At 41.6% G+C, this 17,881-nt stretch overlaps 1 protein-coding gene and 1 long non-coding RNA gene across 8 annotated transcripts in view; one reads left to right on the top strand and one right to left on the bottom strand.

The window, feature by feature from the left end:
• citb (citron rho-interacting serine/threonine kinase b) overlaps positions 1–17,881 on the bottom strand; it is a 50,849-nt gene that overhangs the window by 7,390 nt on the left and 25,578 nt on the right. For 2 of the 7 annotated variants that reach the window (XM_026187268.1, XM_026187267.1), the window contains exons 17-30: positions 15,435–15,628; positions 14,607–14,742; positions 14,414–14,518; positions 14,019–14,159; positions 13,614–13,733; positions 13,200–13,431; positions 12,902–13,060; positions 10,508–10,531; positions 8,170–8,340; positions 3,377–3,557; positions 1,106–1,194; positions 909–1,013; positions 630–799; positions 190–234 (exon numbers count right to left, since the gene is read on the bottom strand). In XM_026187268.1, the coding sequence (XP_026043053.1) occupies positions 190–234; positions 630–799; positions 909–1,013; positions 1,106–1,194; positions 3,377–3,557; positions 8,170–8,340; positions 10,508–10,531; positions 12,902–13,060; positions 13,200–13,431; positions 13,614–13,733; positions 14,019–14,159; positions 14,414–14,518; positions 14,607–14,742; positions 15,435–15,628 (1,872 nt within the window). The remainder of the gene's footprint in view (positions 1–189; positions 235–629; positions 800–908; positions 1,014–1,105; positions 1,195–3,376; positions 3,558–8,169; positions 8,341–10,507; positions 10,532–12,901; positions 13,061–13,199; positions 13,432–13,613; positions 13,734–14,018; positions 14,160–14,413; positions 14,519–14,606; positions 14,743–15,434; positions 15,629–17,881) is intronic. The other 5 variants (XM_026187269.1, XM_026187272.1, XM_026187270.1 and 2 more) reach the window with 5 other exon arrangements.
• Positions 1,419–2,221, top strand: LOC113033467 (uncharacterized). The gene is made up of 2 exons (XR_003274031.1): positions 1,419–1,746; positions 1,866–2,221. It is a non-coding gene; the product is annotated as an uncharacterized LOC113033467 (long non-coding RNA).

Genomic DNA, 17,881 nt, shown 5'->3' with positions numbered 1-17,881 from the left:
ATATTTGAGAGTTTGTTCAGGATACAGCAAAGGATAGTGAAAGTGAGAAGTGGTCACAGCAAGTGAAGTGACAGCAGGGTGGGGGGCAGGTGACAGCCAACGAAATGACAGACTCATGCACTACAGCGTGCCTCGTGTAGGATGTGCAGTGCTCGTGTGTGTCAAAATGTCTCGTGTCTAACTGTTTACCTGGACCAGTGGAGACAGAACCATTTGTCTTTTGGACACAGCAGCCTATGTGTGCAGTGACACATGGGTAGGAATAGAGCAAATCGACAAAACACGCCCATATGCCGGACATACAATGTGTCACGATGAAAAAGCAACAAACACAGGCGAGAGAGACAAAGAGAGAGGAGAGAAAGAGAAAAGAAGAGAGAAGAAAGGGACAATTAATGACGCACGTAAGCGAAACTACCCGTTAAACTTTAAGCTCGAAACCTACGTCTTAAATAGTCTACGGAGGGGAAATCTGCTCATGGTGAACAGCACCAACACAGTCAAATATCATGTTTACGACCACAGACGCGACAGCTGTGACCACGGCCGGATATGAATTGAGTCAGGAGACATTAAAGACAGAGAGCGAGCTGCCCCGGGTTGCGTTCGCCTGCTCTGGAGATACTCACTGCGTCAGCCTCTGCCTTCTCCCGGGAGGCTCGGCCCGCAGCCACCACAGACTCCATCACAGCCACCCAGCGCTGTTTGTCTGGGAAACTGGGAGCCATGAAGTAAACAGCCTGACCAGGCCAACAGGGAGTGTGACACCGTGACTCCAGCTTTAGGACATAAGGAACATCTGACACACAGAGAGAATAAAGTATGACACGACTTCAAATGATTAATATTTGACAGACTTTTGAACAACATTGGGAAGGCAAAGGCTGCCTGGTACACTTCACATCTACCTGACTTGGCAGTGTTTGGTAGTTCAGATGCTCCCACTGCTCCATGAACCACCACCTCCCCATCTGACAGACACAGATCAAACTCCTCCAGTGGTTTCACTGAGTCTGAGCAACACACATAAGGAGATTCATAAGCACTGGTGCCCACTCTAATAACTTTCCATCTATCTAAAAATCCAGACAGCTAAACATGTCACCTTCTCTGGGCTCTATCTCATAGATGGATATTTTAGTCCCATCCAGGACCACATATTTCCTCTCCCAGCCCTGGCCTCGTTTGCCATTCCTGCAAAAACACAAGACGACAACAATACCACTGTGAAGACAGATGAGTGCATTTTACCAGACGGAGTATTATTGTGAGGGCCTATGAGGAGTTGTTCTCAGTAACATCAGGCCACCTGATCAGTTAGAGGACATGGGTGCAGATGTCACACAGTGGAAATTTGTATTTATCTTGTATATTGTTTTTATTCTGATTTTTAGTGTTTATTTATGTGTGTCGTTTTATTTGCATGGTTTTATTCTGTTTCTATTGCATGGTTTTTAGTGTTTTATGTGACATAGTTTTTAATCCACTGTGGACTGGCTACACATGGGACAAATTAGCTGATCGGGACCACCTGCTGAGGCAGGGGTGTGTCCAGAGGTGGCCTATCAGCTGTGTAAAGACCTTTTAAAAGCAGGCTAGCTGAGCACTGAAGGAGAGAGGCCCCAGACTGGAAAGTTAATGCTAGATGGCCAGCGTGACCCGGCGACCCAGTCCTGACCTCATGGAATGGCAACAGTAGGAGACAACGCGTGTGATTGGCAGCAGGGCAGAGGTTTACCTGCATTTGTGAGTAGGGTCTCTACTGTTGTTTACTGGGTGCAGCTGGGTTGGGAGAAGGTCGCCATGGCCATGAGCCACGGCTGCTTCTGGAACCATTATTCTGGCCCCTGTTTGTTATTTTACAGGACACCGACGCAAGGGGAGCTGTGGCGGTGGTCGCATGATGGATTCGGGTGCAGAACGCAAGCTGGGCTGGGATATGATGGGCCAGTGGAAGGACAAGAAGATGGGAGGCTCTTCCTTGTCTGCCGAAGACGGGGCTGGCGTGAACTCTGCTCTAAAGCTGGAATTCCTGGCCTGCTGATGGACCCATAATGAACATGTGGCATAATTATAGCAGGGGGTTTTTAGTGAATGTAGAAGATGGTAGTTTTACGGGTTTTAGGATTGTTTTACTAGATTGACAACATTTTATTATGTACATTTTAAGGATGTTTTATTTGTGCTCCCTGGTCTAGTAATAAACTGTTTCTGATCAGAATGTCCTGCTTCATCTCTGTGCCCTGGGTATCTGACTCGCTTGCTCCCCCTTGTATTTTAAAGAATCTTTCTTTTTAGCAGGACATTCTGGCGCGACTGCTTTAGTGTTCCCCGTGTGTTACACATATAGCTCCCTCACTGTAGATTGACAGACTCCATATTGTATGGAAATGTATGTAACTCATGGCCCTTCCCAGATTGGCAGGTACTAACGATTGCTTCTTTAAGATCATCACTGATGTCTTTCCTCCTTGACACTGTAACACACACCCAAATGTTCCAAAACTTCTGCTTTTACAGCTGTGAGCATGTGAGTTGCTCTCGCTTGTTGACCATCAATTAATCAATATATGTGATTAGCAGCAGCTGGCTGCTACGTTCCCTCGTAATTGAGTACAGGTGGACTTTGTTTTTCCACACACTGTTTCTGCATATTGGCATATTGTTTGATTTATTACGTTTTTGTTAATGATGTATACAATATGTAAATCCCCTAATTTAGTATTTACTTAACTAGAAGATCTGCTAAAGACCAGGTGAGTCCTGAGATAACTTTGCCGTCTTGGGTGTCATTTCTTTTTCACATGACTGTACGTACGAAACATCAGATGTATAAAATGCTGTGTGATGTATCCACTCTTGTTGTCTTTTTTAATTTTTAAAGCTGTTTGTACGGACACTCCTCGTTTGTAAATCTCTACCGTTGTGAAATGTAACACATGTGGATGAAAAGATCAGATGCTCAGAAAAAATCACTGTTTGTAAACATGGCATTAAAAAAACAATAAAGAAGAAGCCAAATACACAGTAACACAAAGTGAAACTGAGAACTGGAGAATTACAGAAAAAAAAGGCAAAAAAAAAGTTTTGAAATTTGTACTTTTACTACTACTAATATTCAAAATCTAAGGTTGATATTTATCAGACACTATAATGCTCTAATTTGTCAGATTTTGTTAAATCGTGTCTCACATTCATCTCATCTCACTGCTGGAGGTTTAACTCACTTAAAAAAAACGGGTATGTGTGAAGTCTGCACATTAGAACTGCAGATTTATGTGCAGCTGTTTCGGCAGGTGATGTGTAGGACGGTCTTGATATATAATAATGCAAGTGAGCAAAGACTGAGTCAGACACCACTGTGTCCACAGCTAACCTGGGCTGTTTCATCCAGCCCTCCAAGTGCATGTGTCCGCCGGCCTCTTTCAGCTGCTGGCCCGGTGCGCTGCTCTTATCTCGACACAGGCCCTCAGACAGATGCAGGGAGCAGTCACTGGACATCCCGCATGTGGCTGGAAGGCAGGGGGAGCATTTCGGGTGGCACAATGCATGGCATTCTGAGGAGAGAGCAGAGCGACACTACTGACACCGCCAGTCTAAAAGGAGAGCGTGTTAACACTATCAGCGTAAGGAGAATGCACAGTAGGTTTATCTGTCCATAAAAATGCTCTCTTCTTGTGAAAAAAGCTTGTGTTTGCCAACTGTTAAACATCTGCAAACCGTCAAAGACTGAACATTTTGTATATGTGTTCACTAATGTAAAGATTTAAAGATGAAATGCTGCTATTAAAACCCAGAATGATGACTTTCATTGTAAAACGGAAAACTTCAAAACACAGACAGAAAGGCTAATGTCAACTTTGGTCTTATCACAGTTTTTCTGAATTGGTAAAACACTAAACTCCATTCTCTAAGCTATCAAACAGTCTTTTGGCCAAACCTTAAACACGGTTCAGGTACTTAGACACGATTTGCAAAACTCATACACTCTGTTTTTCAAAACCTTAAACATATCCTTAGTCACTAAACACATTTCACATGTGTGTTGCAAAACTGTAAACACTGGCAGCAAAATGTGAGCACAACTTCAACACAGCTGTCATCTTTTACACACAGCAACTCACAGCTGAACACACATGTTTCTAATGATGTGATCAGACCCTCTGCAAGACTTAAAGATCTACGATATCAGTATGTGCGAGTGTAACCTGTAACCAGTGACTCTTCCAGTACAGTTCTGTGCCCATAGGCCTACTCTTACTGTTGGCTAGGTTGTTACAGATGGTACTCTTGCAGTACTGTAGACTATATTGTAATAGTGCACATATATCTGGAGTGCATATACTGTAAATACACTATTTCATTAGTCTGTCTTTCTGTATCACTACTTATCTATTATCTATTATAGAGTGTTTGAAATGGATTCCATGGAAACCTCCATGGGATATATTTTGAAAGATGAATCAGGATTCAGTCTGGCAAATAGAAGACGGAGAGACAGCAACATACATTTTTTCTCAATTGTTTACACACATTTCCTGAAAACATCCCTCATATTGTCAGAACTCTGCACACAAATCAAAAAAACACACACACAACGAGCAAAACCCTTCAATTCTCCTGCAAAATGAAACTCTACATTCAAAACAATGTAATTTCTTGTCAAAATGGCGTTTTGTTTTCAAATGACACACAAACCATCACATCAATAGACATTTATAAGCACCAGTTGAACACTGATGTGCTCGTTGTAAAACACTATGACCCCTTCATCTCCAGTCATCATAATGACTTAACGTAAGCCTTTTTTGTTCAGTGTTGAACTTTTCAAAATTGTAAACTCAGTTGCCCAACTTTGCATACTAACCACATTGCTAAACACCTTTCACACATAATTGCAATTACGAAATCAGAGCTTTTTGTTCCAGGCTGTTTCTATAGAAAGCCCTGATAGATACTTTGCAGAATGGGATAGGATCCTCTCCAGATTTATATGGGCGGGGAAAAAGCCAAGCGTTACGCTTACAGTTTTTTCTGATTGCTTGAGCACATTTTTTGTAACTATTGGCTAATTTTGCAAAACTCTTCACACAAATAAGAAAACCTGTCACTCAATAATCAAAACATTGTAGTTCTCTTGCAAAAGCAAACACAGCTAGATTAACTCTTCACACCGTCGTAAAAATGGTGTTTCCGTATCAAACAGTACACACAAGCCATCATCTACTAAGCACACAATGCGCCAACTGCACACTGATGGTATGAATACAAAACACATCTGGCTTTTGCTTTCTCTGTGCACAAGGTAGGCTATGTCAGTTTGAGCTCATACTTCTGTCATAGATCCATAAGCATAGAGGGATCCAAACTTCAAGTACTGGTGTTTATTCAAACACATCAAAACAAACACAAGTGTTCATTTCCAAGTATAGGATTATTTGCAATCGCCATAATGACTATATGGGTTACTTGGTCTGCAGTGAACATGCTTCCTCTGCCCCCAGCATCTGGTCATCTAGCAATTCTGTAAAGTAACAATTTCAGTATTTTTACATCAATGGTATTGGTGTGTTTCTCATTGGCATATGGCAGTGCTACAAATCTTTGTGCGAAGTGACTGTACTAACCGATTCTCATTTCAAGATGTCCTTATGGTACTTGCTACAGTGTAGCGGCTCGAGTTAGGCTGGACCCGTTGGCCAGCTACCCTCAGGGTCATTCCACTGTTGATTACATGGTTGATTACATGGTCCACTATTGTAGCTCTGATGTCATCAGTAATTCTATTTCTTACTCTTCCTACCCTTCCTCTCCCCCCTCCTCGTCTTCCTCTTGCTCCTCCTTGTCCTTGTCGTCCTCTTCATCCTACTTCTTCACCTCCACGTCCTCTTCCTCGGCCTCCTCTACTTCTCACTCTTTCTGCTCCCTCCATTGTACTCCGCACACACAGCTTACCTGTATTATAGTGCTTAGGCTGATTGCAAAGTGAACTAATTATCTAAAAAAGTTTTCACATGTGAAAGTGTGCCAGACAGTTGGCAAATTAGTGTTAATGATAGCCATACATGTGTATACTTTTGCTAGGAGTGTGTTGGAAATTTGGTAATTTAGTGTTGTGCAGTGAATTGTGCCTACAGTTTTGCAAAGTGTGTGTTACAAAATTGCAAACTGAGTGCAAAGCAGTTTTTGTGCTTTTAGTTTTGCAAACTCAGTGAGTGGTTTTGCTATAAGTCTGAATAGTTTTAGAGATTGTGCTACAGGAATCACAGTTAGGGTTTAAGCATTCAGAAAAAACTGTAATGTAAAACACTATGACCACTTCGTCTCCAGTCATCATAATGACTTAACGTAAGCCTTTTTTGTTCAGTGTTGAACTTTTCAAAATTGTAAACTCAGTTGCCCAACTTTGCATACTAACCACATTGCTAAACACCTTTCACACATAATTGCAATTACGAAATCAGAGCTTTTTGTTCCAGGCTGTTTCTATAGAAAGCCCTGATAGATACTTTGCAGAATGGGATAGGATCCTCTCCAGATTTATATGGGCGGGGGAAAAGCCAAGCGTTACGCTTACAGTTTTTTCTGATTGCTTAAGCACATTTTTTGTAACTATTGGCTAATTTTGCAAAACTCTTCACACAAATAAGAAAACCTGTCACCCAATAATCAAAACATTGTAGTTCTCTTGCAAAAGCAAACACAGCTAGATTAACTCTTCACACCTTCGTAAAAATGGTGTTTCCGTATCAAACAGTACACACAAGCCATCATCTACTAAGCACACAATGCGCCAACTGCACACTGATGGTATGAATACAAAACACATCTGGCTTTTGCTTTCTCTGTGCACAAGGTAGGCTATGTCAGTTTGAGCTCATACTTCTGTCATAGATCCATAAGCATAGAGGGATCCAAACTTCAAGTACTGGTGTTTATTCAAACACATCAAAACAAACACAAGTGTTCATTTCCAAGTATAGGATTATTTGCAATCGCCATAATGACTATATGGGTTACTTGGTCTGCAGTGAACATGCTTCCTCTGCCCCCAGCATCTGGTCATCTAGCAATTCTGTAAAGTAACAATTTCAGTATTTTTACATCAATGGTATTGGTGTGTTTCTCATTGGCATATGGCAGTGCTACAAATCTTTGTGCGAAGTGACTGTACTAACCGATTCTCATTTCAAGATGTCCTTATGGTACTTGCTACAGTGTAGCGGCTCGAGTTAGGCTGGACCCGTTGGCCAGCTACCCTCAGGGTCATTCCACGGTTGATTACATGGTCCACTATTGTAGCTCTGATGTCATCAGCAATCCTATTTCCTACTCTTCCTACCCTTCCTCTCCCCCCTCCTCATCCTCCTCTCCCCCCTCCTCATCTTCCTCTCCCCCCTCCTCGTCTTCCTCTTGCTCCTCCTTGTCCTTGTCGTCCTCTTCATCCTACTTCTTCACCTCCACGTCCTCTTCCTCGGCCTCCTCTACTTCTCACTCTTTCTGCTCCCTCCATTGTACTCCGCACACACAGCTTACCTGTATTATAGTGCTTAGGCTGATTGCAAAGTGAACTAATTATCTAAAAAAGTTTTCACATGTGAAAGTGTGCCAGACAGTTGGCAAATTAGTGTTAATGATAGCCATACATGTGTATACTGTTGCTAGGAGTGTGTTGGAAATTTGGTAATTGAGTGTTGTGCAGTGAATTGTGCCTACAGTTTTGCAAAGTGTGTGTTACAAAATTGCAAACTGAGTGCAAAGCAGTTTATGTGCTTTTAGTTTTGCAAACTCAGTGAGTGGTTTTGCTATAAGTCTGAATAGTTTTAGAGATTGTGCTACAGGAATCACAGTTAGGGTTTAAGCATTCAGAAAAAACTGTAAGCACATCAGTGTTCAACTGGTTCTTATAAATGTCTATTCATGTGTCATTTGAAAACAAAATTCCATTTACATTGTTTTGAATGTAAAGTTTCATTTTGCAGGAGAATTGAAGAGTTCTGCACATTGTGTGTGTGTTTTTTGATTTGTGTGTAGAGTTCTGACAGTATGAGGCATGCTTTCAGAAAATGTGTGGAAAAATGTAATATAGCAAGAAGTTAAAATATGGTTTATGTGAAGGTATACATCACTGTCTAGTTGATAGTCCTTGTGAGCACAACTGTAACTTACCAAGACAGGTAGCTGCCTGACGACCAAAGTGCACAGTATCCAGGCACACGGTACACTTGGCAGCTCTCATGTTGAGTCCCACTGTGAAGCGGTGAGGCGTGTTGTGGTGCATCACCCTCTCTCTCTCCCTCTCTCTGTCTCTCTGACTGTCCTTCAAGCGACGGCTATACTCTGAATACAGTCAGCAGGGAACACAGTCAGGGCAGGCAGCGCCAGCATGTCTTACTCTGTCAGGTACATCCATCGCTTTAAAACCTCAGTGCATCATGCCATACCATCTATGAGATCAGTTCAACAAAAAAAAAACAAAAGCTTTCCAAAAGGAGTGGTACATGTTTGGCAAAATGCATTAATGCAAGTACTCTGAAGACGGAAATGCTTGAAACAGATTCTTCATTTTGTCAGTCCCTCTGCTTGTGCCCACACACTGCAGCATTTTAAAGGCATTATCCAGTCAGCATCAGCGAACTGCATTCTGCATTAAAGATGGTTGAAAAATTTCACGTCATTATTATGGCAACAAAACGATCACGCTTATTGATATAATAATGTCAATCAGTATGAAATTTACAAATCTTGTGTGTACAACCAACATGGAAAGAAAGAAAAACGTGAGCACTTTATTTCATGTATCTATTGAATATTGTTGTTAAGTTACTGATGAATATGGCCCCGTTTGTATTTTTCTCATACAAAACTACCTTAATGTGATGTTGCATGAGAAAAGTATGAAAGAGACCAAATCAGTGAGTAAATCATAGTAGAATGGAATAATCAATAGAGCCATATCTCACTAATAGATGCGTATAAGCTCCGAAATCCTAGCATCACATAGTGCTGTTGTTGTTTAGACCTTTATTGTAATAGCAGGGGAATGGAGGCAAATTACAGTCTAATTGGACTTAAGCTAAAATGTAAAGCCTTGGTCTTTTCCCCCCGCCTCCAGTCTGTCCTAAACTCAGCTGCCAGGCTTTTAACAAAATCAAAGAGACAACACTATATCACTCTCAGTTTTGCTACTGCATACTAGCTATTTTATCCAGCTATTTCAGCTGATTTTAAACTTGTGCCACGCTTTTACCTGTGTTATAAATTTACAGTCAGACCCAAGGAACCGAGCTGCTGGGTTGTTCCTCTGATCAGAGCCCTTAACTGTTCTCTAACAAAGGAGCTGACGTTCGCAAACTCACCTTTCATTTACATCTAGATTACATTACAAACGTACATTTACAGAAAACTGATCAAAGTGTTTTATCTTCTTATCACTTCTTTATGGACTTATCTATTTCCGTGTTTATTTATTTTACTTGTAATACCGTTCACACTGTTCAGCATTTATGTTCTTTTTATTTTAACTGCATCACTTCACTTTTTGATTTTGATCTATATTAACGAGTTCTTAAAAGCACTTTGAAAATCTGTACATTTTACACTTGTTTATGATTAGAGCTAGCAACTTAAAATAAATCATAATAACTTGGTCATCTTCTTTAGTCCTCTTGCATGAAACACATACATTAGTGTTCAAACTGCTGTGCAGCTGGCATTCATGCGGATGTTAAACCTCCAAGGTAAGCGCTGTTACAAACTAAATACACCTGCCCATTGGCAATGGCACCCACTGACAGCAATGGCCTTCCCCCAGACTGCAAAGTTGTTTAGGAACAGCTTGAGGAACACAACAATGAGCCAAAGGTGCTGAACAAGTCAGATTCACAGTTATCTCATCCGGCATCCCAGAGAGAACCCAAAGGATCTGACACAGGACGCTCTCAGGGATCCTGTGTCTGTTCCCCAAAGCCTCAAAGCTGTTTGTGTCCATCAGATTTGCTATTGTAACTGACAGCTGTACATCTTTTTCTTTCTTTCCTTTCTTGCTTCTGTTGTTTCTGTTTTTGACTACCAGGTCACTATGACATAAAACGTAGATATGAGACTTTTCTTTTCTTGTTGTAACCTTGACTAACAAAATGGCTAGATAATACCTTTAGATCAGAGTGTGGGTTTAAAGTGCATACAGTGGTTTTTGCATTGCAGAATTTTTAATATGGTACATTTGTGTATATGATGTGAATTTGAGGTGGAAATAAAGTGAGTTAAATAAAGTAGAAGGCTTCTGCAAATCACACGCTTCAGCAACCAAGATAAAATGCTTCAGATTTCTAAAGCTCTGCACTGAAGGTTCTTCAGCCTCATCTGACAAACCTGTTTAGATCTGACATTTTATACTATAAAAGTGCAGAGCTTTTAAAATCTGGCCTGTCAAAGATGTGGATGTAGCAACGTAGAGGAGAGATAAGAGACCAAGCTGCAGAAACCATGAATTTGGATGACTTACTTTCAAAAGTGACCCTCCTTCCCTCTGAAAGGTGTGTGAAAGAAGAGACAGTAAGAGCTTCAAAAATCAACCTTTGAATGTGAGGTGTGTGCTGCAGAGGCAGTAGAGGAGAGTCAGCTAAGAGATAAGCCATTTTGCACTCAAGTCATATGATACCTATCAGTTGTGCCTCACTTAAATAGACAACCAAAAAACGATTGGTCTTTGGGATCAAGTCAACCCCCAAAATTGATCTAGTGTGACTGTAAGAAGATTTAACAGCTGTCTGAAAAATATAGTTACAAAAAACGAATAATTAAATAATCAAATCCCCAATTCTACTCATATTATTGGTGATAATGAAATAAATACTAGTACAACTTGTCCACAGTTCTGAGGTATGAAGAAAACTGCCTGAACTGTATCAATGTGACAACAAGACACATTGATACAATGCTTTATTCTATATACTTCTACATCCAATTAAAATTACCAGTTAAAGTATACGGCATGTCTTTGGACTGTAGGAGGACAACAGATTGCTCAGAGGAAACCCACACAGACACAAGGAGAACATGCGGGCTCCATGCATGGGGGCCCAAATCAAGTCCTTTCTTGCTGTGAAGCGACAGTGCTAACCACTGCACCTGCTGTGCTGACCATTATTCAAAATAGCAAACAAGAACAAGCACTAGGAGCTCAGAATCTTGCTGCATGCAATACTGTATACTTCTGCAGATACTTCATGCAGAGTAGGGATGCACCGATACCGATACTGGTATCGGGTATCAGGGCCGATACTGTAAAATATGTGTGTACTCATACTCATAAAAGTTAACTGATACCATGAACCGATACCAACTTATTTCATTAATCAGAGGGTGGCTTGTCATTTCTGTTGTAGTTTTTTAGATTGGCCACTAGGGGGACATCCCGCGCTAAACAGGCACAGGGTTAGGCGAGTGAGACTGGCGGCTCCAGATAAAAAAGAGAAACTGGAGGCTGCTGTAGCCAGGCTAAACAAAATGTCAGCAGTGTGGACCGGAACAGCCAACTTTAACTCAGGTTTTGGAAAAGCAATGAAAAATGTCAAGAGAAAATCCACGGGCAGTTAAAACAGAGGCTCTGACTCATTTTATCGCTCTGGATGACCAGCCAATGCCGGTCGTGGAAAACATAGGATTGCATCGTCTTCTCAGCATACTCGAGCTGCGATATGAAATTCCCAGCCGCCCATACATCAGGGAGATAATGGTGTCAAAACTTTGTAAAGAGGTAAAGACAATCAGTGTGTGCGCGATGTCAGTCCTCGGTTTAACGGCACAGTGGACTGATGATCCACGGGCAGATGAGGAGTTTATTTGTCAATGCCAAATACTTTCGTTATTTTGTTTGTTTGTTTACAATATGGACACTCTGCAATAATTTAAAAGTTTATTTTATTCTCAAACCTAATTTGTATTTATTTTATTCCAAACAGAAGTGTTTATTTATTATTCTGAAAGCTCGAGACAGTGTCAATAGTTCAGTGATATTTTGTTAAATTACAATGTGGAGACTCTGCAATAATTTAACAGAAGTGCTTACTTTTCACTTGAAATTTTTTTGTGGTCTTTTTTATTAAGATTTAATTTTTTATCGGCAGAGAATAAAATAAAACCTGTCTTCCAATTCATTGCATTTGTGTGTGTGTGTGTGTGTGTGTGTGTGTGTGTGTGTGTGTGTGTGTGTGTGTGTGTGTGTGTGTGTGTGTGTGGTAGAAGTATTGTTTTTTGTACTCTGTATCGGCAATTACTCAGATCCAAGTATCGGTATCGTATCAGTTTGAAAAAATTGGTATCGTTGCATCCCGAATACAGAGGTCTAGGTTTGAAGAATAGCGGTGCAGGGGACCTGTGTTTCTTTTTCTTCTATAATTATGCTGCATGATAGTGCTCGGGCTACAGCGCGTCTAAAATGAGAACAATATCTGCTCACTGGTATGATGGAAACGAGTTTAAACCTCAAATATCTCACTTGATGTAAGCACAGCTTACCACAAAGGCTCTTTCCCATGTTACGCCACAACCACAGTGTTTATCAGACTTATACTAGAGTAAACTAGAGCACTTTACTGACTTCTTCACATGTTTCTACACAGTACATCTGATTGAACTTGATCAACTGAGCTGCCAAAAAAGGCTTTGACTTGAGCTGTTTACACGTCTTCTTAAATAGTTCTTCCTTACACAGCAAGGTAAAAAAGAAGAAAAAGTCACATGACAAAAATTATGAATGGTTGCCTAAATGAGATAACAAACCTGCCGGCTCATCTTACCTCACTCTCCTCTATGCATCTCCTGTGAGCCTGCATGTTTGTGCCATTGGATTAAAAAAAAACACACTGAGCTACTATGAAAATCACCCTTCCCTTACCCTCAGGTGTGGGAGTGTCCTTCCTCCGTCCAGAGTTGGAGGGTGCAAGGCTGGTGGGGCCCTGCTGGTGCTCAGGAGACTTCACCATGGCAGACATAATTATCTGTTGCCGAGCTGTGGCTGGGTTTGTAGAACTTCCGTGGTCCTTATACTGCAGAGCTGGGTTGGAAAGACTGACTTTGAGTATTTTGTTTTGAGTAAAATTTAAAAAAATTCTTAGTTCAAGTTTCTACTGATGATTATAAATGAACAACAGAGTGTAAATTGGAGTCCACAGATTGGTGCAGGGCAGTCTCACCTTCTTCTCTCAGTGCTCGCAGTTCTGCTCTCATTTTCTGCAGAGCATCTTCTAACTCTGTGCAACGAGAACGTTCTTTGTCTAGAGCTGCCTTCATGTCGCTGTACTGCAGAGGCACCGGCTGGATGGCAGGCACAGGGGAAGCCTGGCCTTGAGTCTGAGTCTGACCCTGAGTCTGAGCCTGAGCAGCCATGGCGGCCAACAGGTCCTCCCGACGACGTCCAAAGAGACCCTGAGGCACACACAAGCAAACACAAACAGGGAGAAACACAAGAAATGAGCCCATAAATGAACAAAAAGAAATAGAAAGATAAGAAATTATTGTATATCTATATATATCTGTATATCTATATATATCTATATCTATATCTATATATGTAGAGAGAGAGAGAGAGATATTTAATCCCATCTGACCTTTTTCTTCTTGGAGCCACCGTGTGCCTGGGACTGGAGGAAGTCTATGAGCTTAGTCTGCTGGGTAATGGTTCCCTCCATTTTCACCTTCTCATGAGAGTATACAGCCTGCAGGTGGAGCTAAGTGAACATCACTACTGCCATGAATTTCTTCTCAAGTACTTCATTTCATACAGAGAGGTTGACAGAGACAGAAAGTAGGGGAGGGAGTTGTGTGCTGTAAAACAAATAGTGTGTGTGCACATACGTGTGGCTCAGAACAGTGGGGGAGAAACAAGACTGAAAATGACACAGTCCAGCAACGTACATGTACCTGCAGTGATTTAAAACTCACATGGTTCCTACATGTGTGGGTTTTTTTCATTTGTCTTTAGTAGGCGTGTGCATGTATGTGTGTAGCAGCACCTGGATGTTCTCCAGCTGGTATTCCAGGTCAGTCCTTTCAGTTTTCAACAGGTCAGTCTGGTCCAAAGCGTCCTGCAGCCCCTGGGTCAGACGAAATATGTGGGTCTTCTGGGCATCCATCTGCTGTTGCAGCTTCTCTTGCTGTGGAGGTAAAGCACCTTTACATCACCCTCTGAATGTCTTTACTAAGCCACACACACTTCTTACAACTGATTGCTTTTACTGATTGCTATACCTTTCAGCGTGGTTTCATACAGAAAGGTTTATTATTATTACTGCTAAGAATTTCTGAAAAATAGAACCGATTTATTTTCCGGTTTTGACCATATGTCTGTAATAAAAGTGTAATAAAATGATCAGATCAGTGGCTCTGTGAAAATAATGAAACACTGTGCCTCTTCCAGCAGCCTCTGCTTCAGCTCTCTCTCACTCTCCAGTTTTTGCTGCAAACTGCGGGCATTCATCTCCAGCATGGCATGCTTCTTCTCCAGATCGTTCAGCTGAGGAATGAAAAGGAAGAGTTTGCCGCGACATCTGCTAACTACACAAAACTTAACAGATGTTATTCAGGAGTGTGAAAATGCGTACAGTGTCTGCAAGGCTCTCGGCTTTGAGTTTCTGGTCTTTGAGGGCCTGCTGCAGGGCCAGGATCTCAGCTTTGTGCTCTTTAACTGCCTGTTCCACAGCCTGCCGAGACTCGGTGCTGCGCTGCTCTGCACGGAGCCTAGATCGGAGAAAAGTTAGTGCCAGTTATTTTTCAGCCTTCGAGTGCGTGCTCTTCAAGTTCATCTATTATGTGTTTACAGGCTCTTTGAAACAAACTGACTAAAGTATTTCGTAATGTTCATATTGCTGTTTCACTCATTGGTTTGTTTGGGGTAAAGTCGCGTGGTTCTGGATAGAGGAAAACACACCACTAAAAATGTAATTTCAGTTTTTGAATGCTTTAAAGTTTACCTAATTTTCTTCACTTTCCACTGTTCCAGGCAACTCAGAAAATCATTTCATATTTTACCTAGAATTCCTGCTTTGACAGACCCTAGACAATACGGCAAAGCCTGTCGAATCCAGTGCGTGTAGGCGAAGGGAGCTTTATCCAACACTGATAGCAAGAGAAACATTTAGAGCAAAAATAGTTTTCTCTGCTGATGAAATAAGAAACTCATAAGCCTCCTTAAAGGTCTTGTGGCAAAATTACATAACTGGACTATTGCAATGTGCAGAAATAAATATACTAACGTTTCTTTGAGGCAACTATAGGTGCACTGAATATAAGTTAATGTGCTGTAGACTGTTTTCATAGTAGCAAGAAAATTACAAGCAAAATAGAAACAGAACATTGAGGAAAACATTTTGGCTATTTAGGATTCATTAGTTAACACCCACAGTTACAGTGATACATCTTGTGGTGGTCACCTATTCTGTTTTTCAGTGTCTAAGAGTCTCTGGATCTCTCTGGTCCTCCGCTCAGCCTGGTTCTTCTCCTCCTCCAGTGTTGCCCTCCAGGCATCCCACTGTCTCTCCTTCTCCAGCAGTTCATCATTCATAGTCTCCAGCTCCATGACCTGTTCCTCCAGCATGGTACACGTGGTCTTCAGAGTCTCAAGATTCTGGTGAACAGATGAGAATGTTTCAGACTGTTTTTGATCTGTTTGAGGTCGTCAAGAGGGCACATCTTTAAAATGTTCAGCCCAGGCACACAGTTCTGTTTTTTCGAAACCAGAAGCCACGCCCACCCACTGTTCAACCCTTCTGTTTACAAGAGGCTGCCAATCACAAGAAAGTTGACAAGAGTCAAAATGGCTTGTTTAAGAATTAATCAATTAACAGAGTGGATGCACCAAGACTCAGTTTAAGATAAATAAAAATTGTTTAACCTGTAGGACTGTGGGAAAGCAACTCTAGTAAGAATGCTTTATTTACTATGGGGAAAAAAAGCTATCCAATCCTACCTGGAGAAAGTAATTGCCCCTCCCTGTTAAATCATGAATTAACTGTGACTAATCACATCTGTTGGACAGCTGCATTCAATTTCACTGGCCCCACCCAGGTCTGATTACTGCCAGAGCTGTTGAATCAAGAAATCACTTAAAGTCAAACAAAGTAACTGAAATCTGTCAGCTTAGAAAGGTTTACGAAGCCTTTCTAATGCTTTAGGACTCCAGTGAACCACTGTGAGAGCGATTCTCATCCAGGAGGTCACAAAAGATCCAAACACCATAGCTAAAGAACAGCAGGTCTCACTCGCTTCAGTTAAGGTTCAGCAAAGTATGCATGGGAGCGTTCCACAGAGAAAACCACTTCTGACCAAACAGGACACAAACGCTCGTCTCACATTTGCCAAAAGTTGATGTTTTTAGGAAGGTTTGACTCTGGCATAAAAATAACAGAGCATTTCACAGAACATCACTCCTACACTACCTCCTGGTGGTGGTAGCGTGATAGTCTGGGGCTGTTTTGCTGCTTTAGGACCTGTACGGTTGTAATTAAATACTCCATCCAGGTCTGTATTACAGTAAAGAGCAGAAGCATGAATGCTGCTCTCTACCATAAAAGTCTTATGGAGAATGAATGGCCATCAGTTCACGCTCTGAACCTCAAGCACACTTGGTTCACATAGCAGGACAATGATCCGAAGCACACCAGCAAGTCCACCTACTGAATGACTCAAAACCCAAAACTAAATGAAGGCTTTAGATTGGCCTAATCAAAGTCCAGACATTAACCCTCTCGAGGCAGGCGTTGCCGATTTGCAACAGTTAAAAACTAACAACCTGATTACCCCACATACATATTTTATGTGTTTTTTTTTACTCAGAAGTACCACTGCAGGACTTGGTTGTGCATTAGCAACAAAAAGTTTAATTTGAGCCTGAGAGGGTTAATCAGATTGACATCATTTAGGGCGATCTTAAACAGGTGTAGGTGCACCAACGGTATCAATTGGAAAATCGTAATTTGCCTTGTTCTTGAGTTATCATATTCACAAACGTGGGTATCACGTCACCCATCGGGCACTGGGTATCAAAAACTGTTTGATGATCTGAAAAATGTAGGTGTAACAAATATGCAAAAAACTAAGAAGTCAAAAAGTAAAAATGTTTTCATGGCATTGTCAGTCACAATCTGTTAAAAAGAAACCACAATGCTAGAGCCAGGGGCTCACAAACTGTTTAAATAATATACATGAAGTCTGACAACTAACGTTCCATGTAAATGACTATTTGAACCTGGAGTTATTTTCATGCCTCGGAATGTTTTCATATATTTTTCACCAGGCCTACACAAAGCTCCATGTTTAATGTCTTACAACAGACTCCTTTAGACAAAGCATGGGGAGACAAATATAGCCTCTGCCGGTGCTGCAGCAACACCACGGCCCTCTGAAGTCCAATGCTTCCACAGCTGACACGACCTGGGAGTGATGGGGATGACACATCCCTCCCACACACCACCCCATCCCTCGTCTATGACTTCCATCGGTGGTTACACAACCAGCAGGACTGAGAGCGCTACTGGACACCCACACACAAATCCTCCCACAGGGGCAACACACCATCACACAGCCTCCTCTCTCCCTCTCTTTCTCTCCATCTCTCATTCTCACTGCGTTGAGAATACGACGCATAACAATAATAAAATTATTCCAGTGTTTCGGCTGCCTGATTTACACTTGGCACTCTCGGAGCTGGGAGAGATGTCTAGGTCACCTGTCACAGGTGTTGTGGAGATATCAAATAATGTGAGCGTAAGTGAAAAGCTCCTGTCTGACTGTGAGTGGGAAGTGGGCAGGGTGAAGAAACTTGAATAAGAGGAAGGAATACAAGTGTTTTAGAAAACAGAAAATGATGTTTTCTCACAGA

Source organism: Astatotilapia calliptera, chromosome 12 (genome assembly GCF_900246225.1).
Source record: "Astatotilapia calliptera chromosome 12, fAstCal1.2, whole genome shotgun sequence".
In the NCBI taxonomy this organism is placed as follows: domain Eukaryota; kingdom Metazoa; phylum Chordata; class Actinopteri; order Cichliformes; family Cichlidae; genus Astatotilapia; species Astatotilapia calliptera.
Note: the sequence above shows the minus strand (reverse complement) of the source record. Positions and strands in the feature narration are given on the sequence as shown.